At 54.2% G+C, this 13,441-nt stretch overlaps 1 protein-coding gene across 4 annotated transcripts in view; it reads left to right on the top strand.

Annotated features, from left to right (window-relative positions):
- PTPRU (protein tyrosine phosphatase receptor type U) overlaps positions 1-13,441 on the top strand; it is a 75,860-nt gene that overhangs the window by 10,334 nt on the left and 52,085 nt on the right. For 3 of the 4 annotated variants that reach the window (XM_037149284.2, XM_053660412.1, XM_053660411.1), the window contains exons 2-7: positions 4,378-4,509; positions 7,275-7,546; positions 8,025-8,106; positions 8,209-8,324; positions 8,664-8,838; positions 9,327-9,620. In XM_037149284.2, coding sequence (XP_037005179.1) covers positions 4,378-4,509; positions 7,275-7,546; positions 8,025-8,106; positions 8,209-8,324; positions 8,664-8,838; positions 9,327-9,620 — 1,071 coding nt within the window. Of the gene's footprint in view, positions 1-4,362; positions 4,510-7,274; positions 7,547-8,024; positions 8,107-8,208; positions 8,325-8,663; positions 8,839-9,326; positions 9,621-13,441 lie in introns of all 4 variants that reach the window. The other variant, XM_053660410.1, reaches the window with a different exon arrangement.

Raw genomic sequence — 13,441 nt, 5'->3', positions numbered from 1 at the left:
CCACTTGCACTTCGTAAGTGAGGAAGCAGGGGTTCAGGGAGGGCAAGCCACCAGCTGTGTCACACGGGTGTCAGAGGCTCAGCAGGAGTTAGATCTGGTCTCCTGTCTGAGTGCTTGTCAGTTGGCACCAGGCTGTCACTCTCATGGCCATGCACGCAGGGACACATACGCCTCAGCACATGGAAACACACGCAGTGGGGTGGTGGAGACCCTCACGCCACTCCTACACCAGGGCCAGCCCCCCACTCTGGCCCCTCCTGCAGAGGTTACTTTGCCCCTTATATCACCCCATCCAGAGCCCAGCCGGATGTGGATAAACCATCCTCCTGCCTCCCCAAATTGTGGCTGACGGTTGCTCAGGCAACCGCCTGCCAGATTGGGGAGATTAGCTGAGGAATGTGGCTGGGCCAGTCTGAGCTGAGGCTGGGGGAGCTTGTGGTGGTCCCGCTTTGATCAAACCCACCCTCTCAGGGAGGTCCTGGCAGAGACAGGGAGGGGCCTGGCTTTCCCCTGTGCCTAGTCCAGTGGAGACTGTGTCCCCGAGGCTTGGACTTGGCAGGAGTAAGGGAGCGTGCGTGCGTGTGCGTGTGCTGTGCGTCTCTCTGAGTGAGACTGGAGTATGCAGTGTTTGCATCCAGGATGGGGACTGAGGCCCCTTTCCTCACTAGCTCCTGACAGCTGACCCCCAGCCCCTTGGTGGCTTCTCCATCTCCTGCTCCTGTAGTGCCCTCTGGAGAAGCCACCTGCCTCCTTGTGGCTCACAGAACATGTCACTCGTCCCAGCAGAATCCGGGAGCTTCCTGCCCCAGCGCCGCCTGTGGCTTCCCAACTCGAAGGAAGCCAAACCCTTCACCCTGGCATCAAGGTCTCCCTGATGTAGCTCTAATGCCCTCCCTCCAGTCTCATCCCCCACTGCTTCTGGCAGTCGCTCCTCTCTGTGCCCCCACGAGCTCCGTTTACTCACTGCCTCCCTCGGCCACCGCCAGGCCCTTTGCCTCACACACCCTTCCGGAACGAGCCCATCCCTCCAGGCCCTGCTCAGGTGCGCCCACCTCCAGGAACCTTTCCTCTGCACCTCTCTTAGATCCCGCCCTGGCGACCTCTCGTTTGTCCCACTCCCACTGGGAGGTCTGAGGGCAGGGCTGTCCTACCCTCCTTGTGCCTCCAACGGTGCCAGCCTGGGCCCCGCCTTGTTTGGTCAGGGAACACGGACCCGGGAATGGCACTGAGCTAATGCCTGTGGTCGGTGGCACACCAGGGCCTGGTTTTGTCTGTGCCTTGTCTTCTTGAACAGAGACAGGAGGCTTAAGGCCCAGCTTCTGGGACTGAAGGTGCGGCCTCAGGCAAGCCTCCTCATCTCTCTGGGCCTCAGTTTCCGTTGGTTAAATAGGAATAACAGTAGCACCCACTTTCTGAGTTACTGTGAGGGTTCAGCGGTGCAGGGGTCACAGGGGTGAGTGGCAGCCCCCTTGTGGTGGTGTTGATGTGAGTGCCGTGTCTGTGCCCGCGCTGTGCCCACGCCTGTGCCTGTGGAGCCGAGAGGGATTCCCTGCTACCACTCTTGCTCTAAACCTAAAGTCTGATCTCGTTTTTTCCCTCCTGGGCTGCTGGCCTCTAGCAGCAGCTGGGTCTCGGGCAGGAGCTGGGACTTGGCTTTGGTTCTTGGCTTCTGCGCCGTCCAGACTGGAGGTCATGGGGCTTTTCCCAGGGCCTGGGAGGGCTGCTTGTTCCAATCCCAGGGTGAGCTGGGGGCAGGGTAGGGTTTTCCTTGAGGATTTTACCCACTAAGGGCTGTAGCTGGAATGGGCCTGGCTCAGACGTACATGACTGGGGATGGACATGGGCCAGGGAGAGGGAGTCATTCTGCCTAAGGGGGCCCTCTGGATGGAGTCAGTCAGCTGGGGACGTCACCCTGGCCGGGGTTCATTATTTGGCAGAGGTCAGGGGTCACTCTGGCCATGGTCAGCTGGTCTGGCAGTCACCTGGGTGACAGTGGGGCCACTCTGGCTCAGTCTACCTGTGCAGGGTCACTGACCTGGCTATACTGGTTAAGGTCAGTTCGTCTGGAAGTCCCTCTGACCAGGTCAGTTGGTTTGGAAGTCCTGGCAGCACATGACAGAGGGAGCCGGCACTCTCAGGCTCACCCCAGGGCCATGGGTGAGACAGCTGGGCAGCTGCTGTGTTGCTTGTGAAGAAAAAGGAAGAACCTGAGCCCTGGCTAGGGCTCTAAATCCTTGGCTTCCCTTCCTGGCAATCTCTCTGCCTCAGGGAGGCCTTGGCTAAGACCCTCAGGAGCAGACTAAGCTCAGGCTGAATGAATTCACTTGTCTCCTCCTCCAGGAAGTACTCCCTGACCATCCCTACTGGCCAAGTCCTGTCTCTGTGCTGTACTGTGGGTCATTTTCTAGTGGGAGAGCTGAGGTCTTCCCAGCACTGATGGGGTTAAAACCCACCTCCCACCGGCCACAGGACATGGTGCTGACCAGGGCTTTTCACATAAAGGGGCGAAGAGCTCAGTCTGGGCCTTGCCCCAGCTCTGCAGAGAGGCTTCTGTGATTTCCTTGCATGCAACTCTGTGCCAGCCTCATGCCCACTTCCCATCATTGTGCACTGATAGGGACCAAGAAGAGGAAAGGAAAACGCCCCAACAGTGGCGAGCCCCTCTGTGCCGGGCCGTGCCCAGCCCCTCTGTGCCGGGCCGTGCCCGGTGTGTTTCCATATGCCACTTTACATGGTCCACATGACAACCCAGAGGGTTCCTGCTGTAGATGAAACAAGAGCCTCCTATAGTGAAGTTGCTGGCTGCGTGTGCAAAGCCTCTGCTGTTCCTGGTATGTGGCACTCACTCCCCAACTGCTGTCTGTTTGTCTTCCTTCCTCTTCCTGAGCCTGGGAAGCAGCTCAGGTTTGCCCCCGTCTTAGTGAAGGCTTTTTTGGTGGGAGATGTGGACTTTGGCAACCGACTGGCATGGGTTCCGATCCTGCTTGCTATTCATGTAGGCTGGAGCGACATGTGTGAGAAGCTGCACTTTCCTGAGTACTTGCGTGTGCCATAGGCATTGTGCTAAATGGACCCTACACTGAATCCTCCACAACCCATGTGTGGCTGAGAAACTGACGCTCAGAAATGAGAAGCGACTTGCCTACAAACTGCAGAGTCAAGATTCACTCCCAAGTCTGTCTGATGCCGGAGTCTGCTCACCTGTCTACCACGTTATATTGTGGGTGCACCCTCCACCCCTCGGAGCCCCAGTCACCTCATCTGTCCCCTGCAGACACCCAGGGCTGGCACGTGTGTGCCTTTTTCCTTGCCTCCTGCTCAGGCATTTGTCTGGTCTCGGATGCTTCCGACTCTCCCGATGGGACTCTGAACACTGAGGCTGGGGCGTGGGTGCAGGAACCGGTGTGCGGTCACTTTCGGATCCCAGGGTGTTCTCAGGGTCATCAGGTGTCTGTCTCAGGGCTGCGCTGAGCTCGCTAAGATTTGCAGAGGTCTCATGTCCACTTCAGTCCTCTCCTCCTTCCTCTTCTTCTCATTTAACCTGCAAATATTGGTTCCAAAACATGAGAATCTGCTTCCTCTACTCATACCTGTGCCCCGCCCACACAGGACTGTGCTTTCGAGTGTCACATTTCTGCCGGCAGAACCCCAAGTCAGGTAACTGTGAGCAGTGACTGAAACTCTGAAGCTCGTCTGTCAAGTAGGAACGATAGTGGTACTCGCTCCGAAGGCGAGGCCTGAATGCGAGTCCGAGTGTGAAGTGTTCAGGGCTTGTCGTAAGCCTGTTGCCAGTGTCATTTTTAAGGAGATACTGTCAGGGCTGGCATAGGGCATTCATGACCCTGCCGGTCTCAGGGTTTGCTACATCTGTCCTCTATGTGGAGTTGGAGGGACAGGCAATGGGACGTTGGCTAGCAGTCAGGAGATTGCGTTTCAAACCCCATCTCTGTCACTAACCAGCTGCATGACCTTAAAGAAGCCATTCTGCCTCTTAGGGCCTCAGTTACCTCATCTGTGAAATGGGAGTAATTCTAGCCCTGGTGTCGTGAGTGGCTCTAATGTTGGGAGGCTCTGATGATGGAGCAGTGATGATAACTAGTTCTTGTCGAGGGGAGTCTTTGATGGGTGGTCGAGCAGTGGGGGGTCCTGGGAAGTATCTGAGGCTTGGGCATCATGTGGAGGCCTGGCATTGGGAGGAGACAATGAAAAGAGGGTCTTGGGAGAGGGGGATGGTGGAGGAGGGAGGGTTTGGTGGGAGGGCCCACTGAGGGGAGGGAGCGGAGGTGGGTGGGCCTGGGTGGCAGAGGACAGTGCGGGGGCACCTGGAGGTATCCCAGGAGCCCTCCTGGCCTTGCTAACCAGGCCCCGCCCTCACAGCCGGCTGCACCTTCGAGGAGGCGAGTGACTCAGCAGTGCCCTGTGAGTACAGCCAGGCCCAGTACGACGACTTCCAGTGGGAGCAGGTGCGGATCCACCCCGGCACGCGGGCACCTGCGGACCTGCCCCACGGTGAGTCTCCTCTCAGCAGCCCTTGCCCATTTGTCTCCTTCTAGGGGCACTCCACCCACCTGCCGTGTGACCGTGGGTACATTCCTCAGTCTCTGGGCCTCCTCTGCTTTGGCATCTGTAGTGACATACGTGACACTGGGAATGTGGAGCTCTCTGGACACTGCCCAGCTGTGTACATCATGTAGCTTTCCCTGTAAGATGGGTGTAGTTCCAGGTCATCAAAGCCCCTCTCTCCTCCCTGAGAGCCTCCGAATCCTGGTCTCCTGGGACCCAAAGGTGCCGACGGAGCAGTGACACTAGGGGCTGGATATGTGTGCCCCCTTTTTCTCGCAAGCCCCAGATCCGTCCCCACTTCCGCAATGCTCTGCCACTGCTTCAGGATGGGGCATTTTGGGGAATTGTGAGCCCTGGACTGGGGAGCCAGGAGACAAATTACACAGAGGGATTCTAGTTCTGGCCTCCTACTCTGGTCATGGCCCCTAGGACACTGGTTCCAGCATCACAAAGAATGGGCTTTAAATCCTGGCATTATCACTTGGTCAGCTGTGTGACCTTGGGCAAGTCACTTAACTTCTCTGGGCTTCCATTTTCTTAACTGAAAAATGGGGAGAGTAATTCATGTCATAGGGGTTTTAGATAAAGTACATAACATGGGGTGGCATGGCGGGGTTCAATTAATGTTTAGTTGCTGTTGTTGGACGTATCTGAGGGGGCCCAATTACTAGCACCCCTCTTTGCAGAATCAACTGGGAGTTAATAACGAGATAAGACAGGTAGACCCCAAATTATCGACCTTCTCACAGATTAAGGCTGGGTGGGAGGAGATAGGGTGGTGTGAGAACTAGGGAGCCCCAGGAACAGACGGCCTGGGGGCCCCTTCATCTTTGCCCTGGCACAGCAGGGGGCCGGGGTCTAACAACTCAGCTCTCAGCACAGCCGGCTGAGATTGCGACTGCTGCCCAGGGGGTGGGGGAGGGGGAAGGGCGCCAAAGATTCTCAGCGGCGGGGCCAGGAGTGGGAGCCCACAGGAGAGATGCCCTCCATGCCCTGGCCTGGGTGGCCTCCAATCCTCACCTCCCTCCCTGGCAGTGCCTGGAGGCCTCCCCGCCTCGTCTTCTACACACTCCATCCTCCCTGGAGCTTTCGTCTCTGCTTTTGCAGGGCTTCTAGCTCTTTGTTTGACCTCTGTATCCCCAGTTGTCAAAGTCCGACCTGTGTGACAGTGATCTGTCAAGGTGCCCGCCACAGTAGGGCCCTGCGTGGGCTGTCTCCATGTCCCCAGGGCCCAGCTCAGTCTGGTACGTGGTTGGCATGTACCAAGCACATGTGGGCTGTGCCTCTCTCATGCACATAAGCAGAGGCATATCCAGCGAGAAAGGGGAGAGAGAAATTTAGCAAATAACGTGGGCCTTGGGCTGGATCCTGGGGATACAGTGGTCAGCAAGGGAGACACGGTCTCTGTTTTCCTGGTCCTCCCACTGTCTTGGGGAGGGTGTGGAGGGTGGAGAGAGAAGGGACAGAGAGCAGGAGGGAGGAGAAGGAAGAGCCACGGGGATGATGGGAGTAAAAGAAAGAAGGGTGGGGAATGCCGAGTGAGAAAAACCTAGAGAAAAGGAGAGAGGCGGAGGGAGCAGAAGGAAGAAGCAAGAACAAAGTGTTGGATTGAGTGGGGAGAGACACACACAGCTGTCACAGGGAGAAGAGAGAGGAGGACGCCGAGTGGGCCAAGAGAAACTGTTGGGGGCTGGGATCTGTCCCTTCCTGAGAGGGGATGGGGACCTGGGGCTTTGTTTACTAGCCCGGCAGGACCGAACCAGAAGCAGCCTTCACAGGCTTCTTGCTCACAGAGATGAATGAGATCGCCTCTGCGGAGTCCCCGGGGAGTCCTCCCGGGGCTGGGAGTTGAATGAGCTTGTGTTGGCTGTCAGCCAAGCCCAGGAGGAGGCAGCGCCAGTGGCTGCGGGCACCCCCTTGGCAGCTGCTGGGGCCTTCTCCCCACGGAAGGGAAGCCACGATCCCTCAGCCAGGTCCCCAGGAGGCCAGCCCGCTCCCTCACCCCAGTCTCAGGCCAGCTCACAGCCTGCATCTCTGGGGAAGGGGCAGGGCTGCTTTTCTTCAGGTTGGAAACCAAGAGAATTGTATCTCAGGATTTCAGACACGGTGGGGTGGTGGGGTGGTGGGGCAGGGGTTTGGTGCTGGAAGAGAAGTTAAGAGTCCTTTCTTGCAATCTGCTCTATGCATTCACTCAGCTTGCATCAGAGCCTGTGCTGAGGACACAAGTGGAGGCCCGAGGCGCCACAGGCTGCTGGGAAACAGACACACCTTTATCAATGGTCTAAGGGCCGGGGGAAGCCTGTAGAAAAACGGGGTGGGGGTGAGACCTCAGAAGAGGTGGCCTTTGAGGGCTAGTTGTGCCAGGCTCTTGACTGCAGAGATGAGTGGCCTAGTCCCTGCCTTGAGGGACAGCTCCGAACATGGGGAAAGCCTCGGATCAGCCTGAGTTTGGATGTGATGGCAGGTGGTGAGGAGCAAGAAAGGGTTTGTGCTTTTCTTGCTGCTCCAACTCTCTCCTTTGGGGAACAGATGTAGGGAAGTGCACGGAACCCAGTGAATGAGAGCTGGGACCAGAATCAGAACCCCTGGCTCACCGCGGGTGCACATGCTTGGGGTCCTTTGTTTCGGCCCCCTCCTCTGGCCACCCCCCCCCCCCCCCCGTTCTCCCCTGCAGTCTCCTCAGCTCCTGACTCCTCCTCCTCTCCTTCCAGGCTCCTACCTGCTGGTCAATGCCTCTCAGCATGCTCCAGGCCAGCGAGCCCACCTCATCTTCCAGAGCCTGAGCGAGAACGACACCCACTGCGTGCAGTTCAGCTACTTCCTCTACAGCCGGGATGGGCACAGCCCGGGCACACTGGGCATCTACGTGCGGGTCAACGGAGGCCCCCTGGGCAGTGCCGTTTGGAACATGACCGGGTCCCACGGCCGCCAGTGGCACCAGGCCGAGATGGCTGTCAGCACCTTCTGGCCCAACGAGTATCAGGTAGGCCGAGTGCAGTCTGTGGTCAGCTCATGCTTTGGGGCGGGGGTAGAGGGGCGCCCCCTTCAGGCCAGACTAAGTGAGTGGCTAAGGTTGGGATTAGTCTGTTCAGGGTCAGGAGTTATCTGTGGTCAAGGTCAGGGGTCAGTCTGTGGTCAGTGCTGGGTTATTCAGTGAGGGTTCAGTCTGGGCTCAGCATCAGAGGTCATTCTTAGTGGGAATAGTCTGTGGCTGGGGTTAAGGGTGTGTTGCAACTGTGCCCCTGTCTGGCTGGGAAGAGTTTTGCTGCTCGAAGGATTGGGATGGAACCTCTGGCCTTGACCTTGTTAGCTCTGGGTGCTGACAGGTCATTGCGAGCTGGGCTGACCTCTGTTGGTTTGAGGATGGGGCTGGAGCAGAGCTGAGGGGGGGCTCTCCTGACACCTCCCCAGGCAGGGCTGGAGGCATGTCCGTGTGACAGGGGCCCTCCCGCCTCTCCCAGGTGCTGTTCGAGGCCCTCATCTCCCCGGACCGCAGGGGCTACATGGGCCTTGATGACATCCTGCTCCTCAGCTACCCCTGCGGTGAGTTCCAGACCCCGGGTGCGAGGTGAGGGGGGCGGGCCCTCACGGCTCCGCCTGCGGTGGGGCGCAGACCCAGCTCACTCGGCGGCTGTATTCCCGCAGCAAAGGCCCCGCACTTCTCCCGCCTGGGCGACGTGGAGGTCAACGCCGGCCAGAACGCCTCCTTCCAGTGCATGGCCGCAGGCCGAGCCGCGGAGGCGGAGCGTTTCCTTCTGCAGGTGAGGGGGTGCGAACCTCGGCCAGAGTGTGTTGGGGGCCCCTTCCGGACCTCGCTCTGGGCTGCCCTCTGGGTTGCCTGCATCCCCCCTGAGACAGAGCGCGGTCCCTGGGTCCCCCGGTCACACTGTCCATCAGAGGCAGAGCGACCACCTTTCTTTAACGGGCTCCGCACCTTCCTGTGGCGGAGCGGGTTCCGGGAACCCCCTGTGCCCCAGTGTAGGCAGTAGGGGCGGCTAAAGGGGGCCGGGACAGCTGCTACTCCCTTCGGCCAGGTCAGAGCGAGGTTGGGACCCGCTCTCCTTGGCGTCCCTGACCCTGTCGCCCCTCTCCTCGAGCAGCGGCAGAGCGGGGCGCTGGTGCCCGCGGCCGGCGTGCGGCACATCAGCCACCGTCGCTTCCTAGCCACCTTCCCGCTGGCCGCGGTGGGCCGCGCGGATCAGGACCTGTACCGCTGTGTGTCCCAGGCCCCGCGTGGCGCAGGCGTCTCCAACTTCGCAGAGCTCATCGTCAAGGGTCAGCGCAGGCTCGCGGAGGGCGAGGCCGATGGGGGTTGGGGAGCAGGGTCTTTCGGGCTCCGGGTCTGACCCGAAACTTGGCCTGGGGAGTTGGAAGTGTCTCTCGGGAGAGGAGGTCTTGCTGGAGGGGGTGGAGTCTGACTGAGAGAGAGGCGGGCCAGCGGGACCACCGGGTCCAAGTGTGAGCCAGGAGGGATCAGGCTGAGGGGGGACGGGTTGACCTGGGTTGGCTCGCGATCCGCCTCTGGTGGTGAGGACTTGGGGCTTCCAAGGGGGAGAGAGGGAGAGGGTCAGCCTTTGCAGTGGGGCGCCCCTTAGGGCCAGGGCATTTAACGGGGAAGGGATAAGCGTTCTGATCAAGGGCCTGGGGGCTGCGCGAGGGTCCCGGCAGGGCTGGGACGGCTCTTGGGGATTTGGGTGTGATGGGACGCGGGCCAGGGTCCTCACAGCAACATCCGTCGGCTCCTCCACCCTATGTCCTCGCAGAGCCCCCCACTCCCATCGCGCCCCCGCAGCTGCTGCGTGCTGGTCCCACCTACCTCATCATCCAGCTCAACACCAACTCCATTATCGGTGACGGGCCGATCGTGCGCAAGGAGATTGAGTACCGTATGTCGCGTGGCCCGTGGGCAGAGGTGCACGCCGTCAACCTGCAGACCTACAAGCTGTGGCACCTGGACCCGGACACGGAGTACGAGATCAGCGTGCTGCTCACGCGCCCGGGCGAGGGAGGCACCGGCCGCCCCGGGCCGCCCCTGGTCAGCCGCACCAAGTGCGCAGGTGTGTGCCTCGTGAACCCACTTCTTCCCTTGGACACCCGGGTCCAGGCTCAGGGCATGCGGCGGGGGCGGGGGGGGGGGGCGGATGGCACAGTCTGAGAGGTAGTGTGGGCTGCATCTGTGCTTCTAAAACTTGCCAAGACGTGATTTTTCCTCAATTGTTGTTATGGGAAAGATAAAAATAATAGCTAACTGTAACTTTGTGCCAGACCCTTACACGTGTGCACACACACACTCTTACCGATGTAAAAGCCACAGCAACCCCATGGTCTCGGTACTCTGCTCATATCCGTTTTGTAGATGAAGTGACTGAGGGACAGAGATGTTAAGTGGCCCAAAGTAACACGGCTAGTAAGTAGCAGAGCTGGCCTTGCCACCCTTGATTGACCGTCCCCAGAATCCATGTTCTTCATTCTGTATCATACCATCTAGATAAAATAAACAACTAAACACCGTTAAGTAAAAAAGCATGTCGTTGAATGTAGCTGGATTCTCTGGTCTAGGCATTCGAGCCTGAGGTCTGCTCTTCTACCTTGAAAAGGGTAAAGCATTTTAACCCGAAGAGAAATTGAGAAAAGAACAACTTTCTCACTCTGTGATTTCAGCTTCTCTTAAAATTGGAATTTGGTTTGCAATAACTGTAGATTCATACATAAGAAAAAAAATACAGACAGAATCTCCTATACACTCTATCCTGTTTCCAGCACTGGTAACATTTTGCAAAATCGTAGCATAATATGACAATCAGGATATTGACATGGATGCAATCCACAGATCTTATTCAGACTTCTCCAGCTTCACTTATAGTCATCCGTATGCAATTAGTTCTATACAGTTTACCACACGTGTAGGTTTGTGTGTTTGTCACCACAGTCAAGATGCCAGGCGGTTCCATCCGCCTGAGAATCCTTGCTGTTGCTCTCTCGTATCCACACTCACCTCCAGTCCTTCCTCCACCCCAGGCCCTGATCACCGCTGATCTGCCCTTCGTTTCTAAAGTGTTGTCATTTCAGAAATGTCATATAAATCATGAAGTCATTCTATAACCTTTTGGAATTGATTTTTAAATTTGGTACCACTTTTACTGAGGTATAATTCACACCTCATACAATTCACTCATTAGAATGTGGTGGTGTTTAGTATATTCACAGAGCTGTGCAGCTGTCAACACAATCAGTTTTCGAGCATTTTCATCACCCCAGAAGGAAACCGTCTGCCTTTCAGGAGCCCACTCATTTCTCCCTAACACCTCCAACACTAGGCGAGCAGTGATTCACTCTGTCTCTATAGAGTGACCTCTTCGTGAACATGTCATGTGAATGGAATCTTACAATATATAGTTGTTGGGGTTTTTTTGGTGACTGGCATCTTTCACTTAGGATCATGTTTTTGGGGTTTATCCATCTCGTGGCATGTATCGGTACTTTATTCCTTTTTATTGCTGACTAATCTTCTGTTGTATGGACAATACTACAATTTATCCATTCATCAGCTGATGGATATTTGGGGTGTTTGTACTTTTTGGCTATTATGAAGAATATCACTGTGAATATTCAGGGACAGGTTTTGGTGTGGACAAATGTCTGCATTGCATCTGGGTATATGGCGTATGTATCCCACAGTAACTCCATCAAAGCAGCTGCCCCATTTTACATCCCAATTAGTAGTGTATGAGGGTTCCGATTTCTCGGTATTCTTGTCAACACTTGTTATTATTTGTCTTCTAATTTTGACCTTCCTTATGGGTGTGAAGTGATATCTTACTATAGTTTTGGTGTGCATTTCCCTGATGGTCAATAACACTCAACATTTTTTTCACATGCTCATTGGTCACTGGTGTCTTTTCTGTAGAAACGTCTGTCCTGATCCTTTACCCATTTTAAGTTGCTTTTTTTCTTTTTGTTATTGAGTTGTAGGGGTTCTTTATATATTCTAGATACTAGACCCTTATTGGATGTATTTGCAAACATTTTCTTCCATTCTGTGGGTTGTCCTTGAATTTTCTCGATGGTGTCCTATGAAGCACAAAAGTTTGTAATTTTGATGAAGCCCACTTTATGCTTTTGATGTCCTACCTAAAACTATTGCCTGATCCAAAGTCACAAAGATTTACCCCTATGTTTTCTAAGAGTTTCATAGATATTTAGACCCTTGATCCATTTTGAGTTAATTTTTGTATATGGCGTGAGGTAAGGATCCAGCCTCATTCTTTTGTATGGGGATGTCTAGGTGTCCCAGCCCCATTTATCGAAAATAATCTTCTTTGCCAGTTGAATTGTTTTGGCACTGAGATCGACTGTTTTGTTCCGCATGATTCCCTGGAGATTTACCCAAGTTGTTGTGTGTATTAACGGTTCATTCCTTTTATGGCTGAGTAGTGTTCTGTGGTATGGGCGCACCACAGTTTGCTTAACCTTCTGTCTGTTGAAGGACATCTGGACTGGCACTGCTTTTTGGCTCTGACAAGTCAAGCTGCTGTGAACGTTTGCCTAGAGGTTCCTTGTGGACGTGAACTTTCTGGGATCAGTGCTCCCAGCTGATAGGTCATATGGTAATGACATATTTAGTTTTATTGGAAACTGCCAGGGTAGCTGGGTTTTTTATGTTTTCACCAGCAATGTGCGAGTGATCCAGTTTTCAGTATTCTCTCCAACATTTGGTGTTGTCGTGATTTTTTTATTTTAGTCACTCTGAGAGGTATATAGTAATATTCCATTCTGGTCTTAATTTGCATTTCTTCAGTGCCTAGTGATGCTGAATATCTTTTCCTGTGCTGTTTGCCATCTGCGTTCCTCTTCAATGAGTTGTTGGTGTTTTTGCCCGTTTTCTAACTGGGTTATTAACTTTTTACTGCTGAGTTTTGAGCATTCTTTCCACATTCTAGATCTAGTCCTTTTGTTGGGTATATAGTTTGTAAATACTTTTCTCCCAGTTTTTAACTTGTCTTTTTATCCTCTTTACCTGGTCTTTCACAGAACAACCATTTTTAATTTTGATGAGGGCCAATTTATAAAAGTTTCCTTTTATGAATTGTGCTTTTGGTGTCAAGTTTAAGAACTCCTTGCCTAATCCTAGATTCAAAAGATTTTCTCCTGTTCTTTTCAATGAAACTGCAAAATAGTGTTTACATTTTATGCTTAAGTCCATGATCCATTTTGAATTAATTTTTGAATAAGGTACAAGGTTTAGGTTTATTTATTTTTGCCATTCATATTCTTAAGTGTTTCTTTTTATCCTCAACAGCGAGATTTTTCGTATTTCATTTGCATATATTGACTTTTACAGTTACAAGCAATATATGTTCTTTGCTTTATTTAAAAGCTGATCTGGGAACCAGCTAAAATCCAATTTAATGCTACACTTGGGGAGACCCTAGGGTGGTGGGGCGGAGTATTCTAGTGGGAATTACTTTCTAGCTGAGAGATCTAGGTCAAGTTACTTAACCTCTTGGAACTTTAGTCCCTTGTTTTATAAAGTGGGAATAATAATGATCTTTACTGAACGGACTGTAAAGATTCATTCAAAATGGTTTCTTGGTGCCTGTTATGTGTCAGGTACTATATAGTTCCTAGGGACACAGGACTGGGACCAAGACGGACAGAGGCCACTAGCTTGTGGGCTATTCTGCATGTGGAGCTCACAGTCTGCTGACAGGAGACAGACAGCAAGGAGACAGACAGTGTAGTTTGTGAAATGATGATAAGGGTCAGGGAGGGGGTGGGGGTGTGGGGGTAGGAAGATTGTTATTTTAAAAAGGCTCAAGGGTCCGGTTTACTGAGAAGGTGACATTATGGCAGAGACCTGAAGGAGGCAAGGACCGGC

The sequence above is a fragment of the Artibeus jamaicensis genome, unplaced genomic scaffold, assembly GCF_021234435.1.
Source record: "Artibeus jamaicensis isolate MK-2021 breed Jamaican fruit bat unplaced genomic scaffold, CSHL_Jam_final scaffold_847, whole genome shotgun sequence".
NCBI lineage: Eukaryota > Metazoa > Chordata > Mammalia > Chiroptera > Phyllostomidae > Artibeus > Artibeus jamaicensis.
The sequence above is the reverse complement of the archived record's forward strand: the minus strand, read 5'-3'. Positions and strand labels throughout refer to the sequence as shown.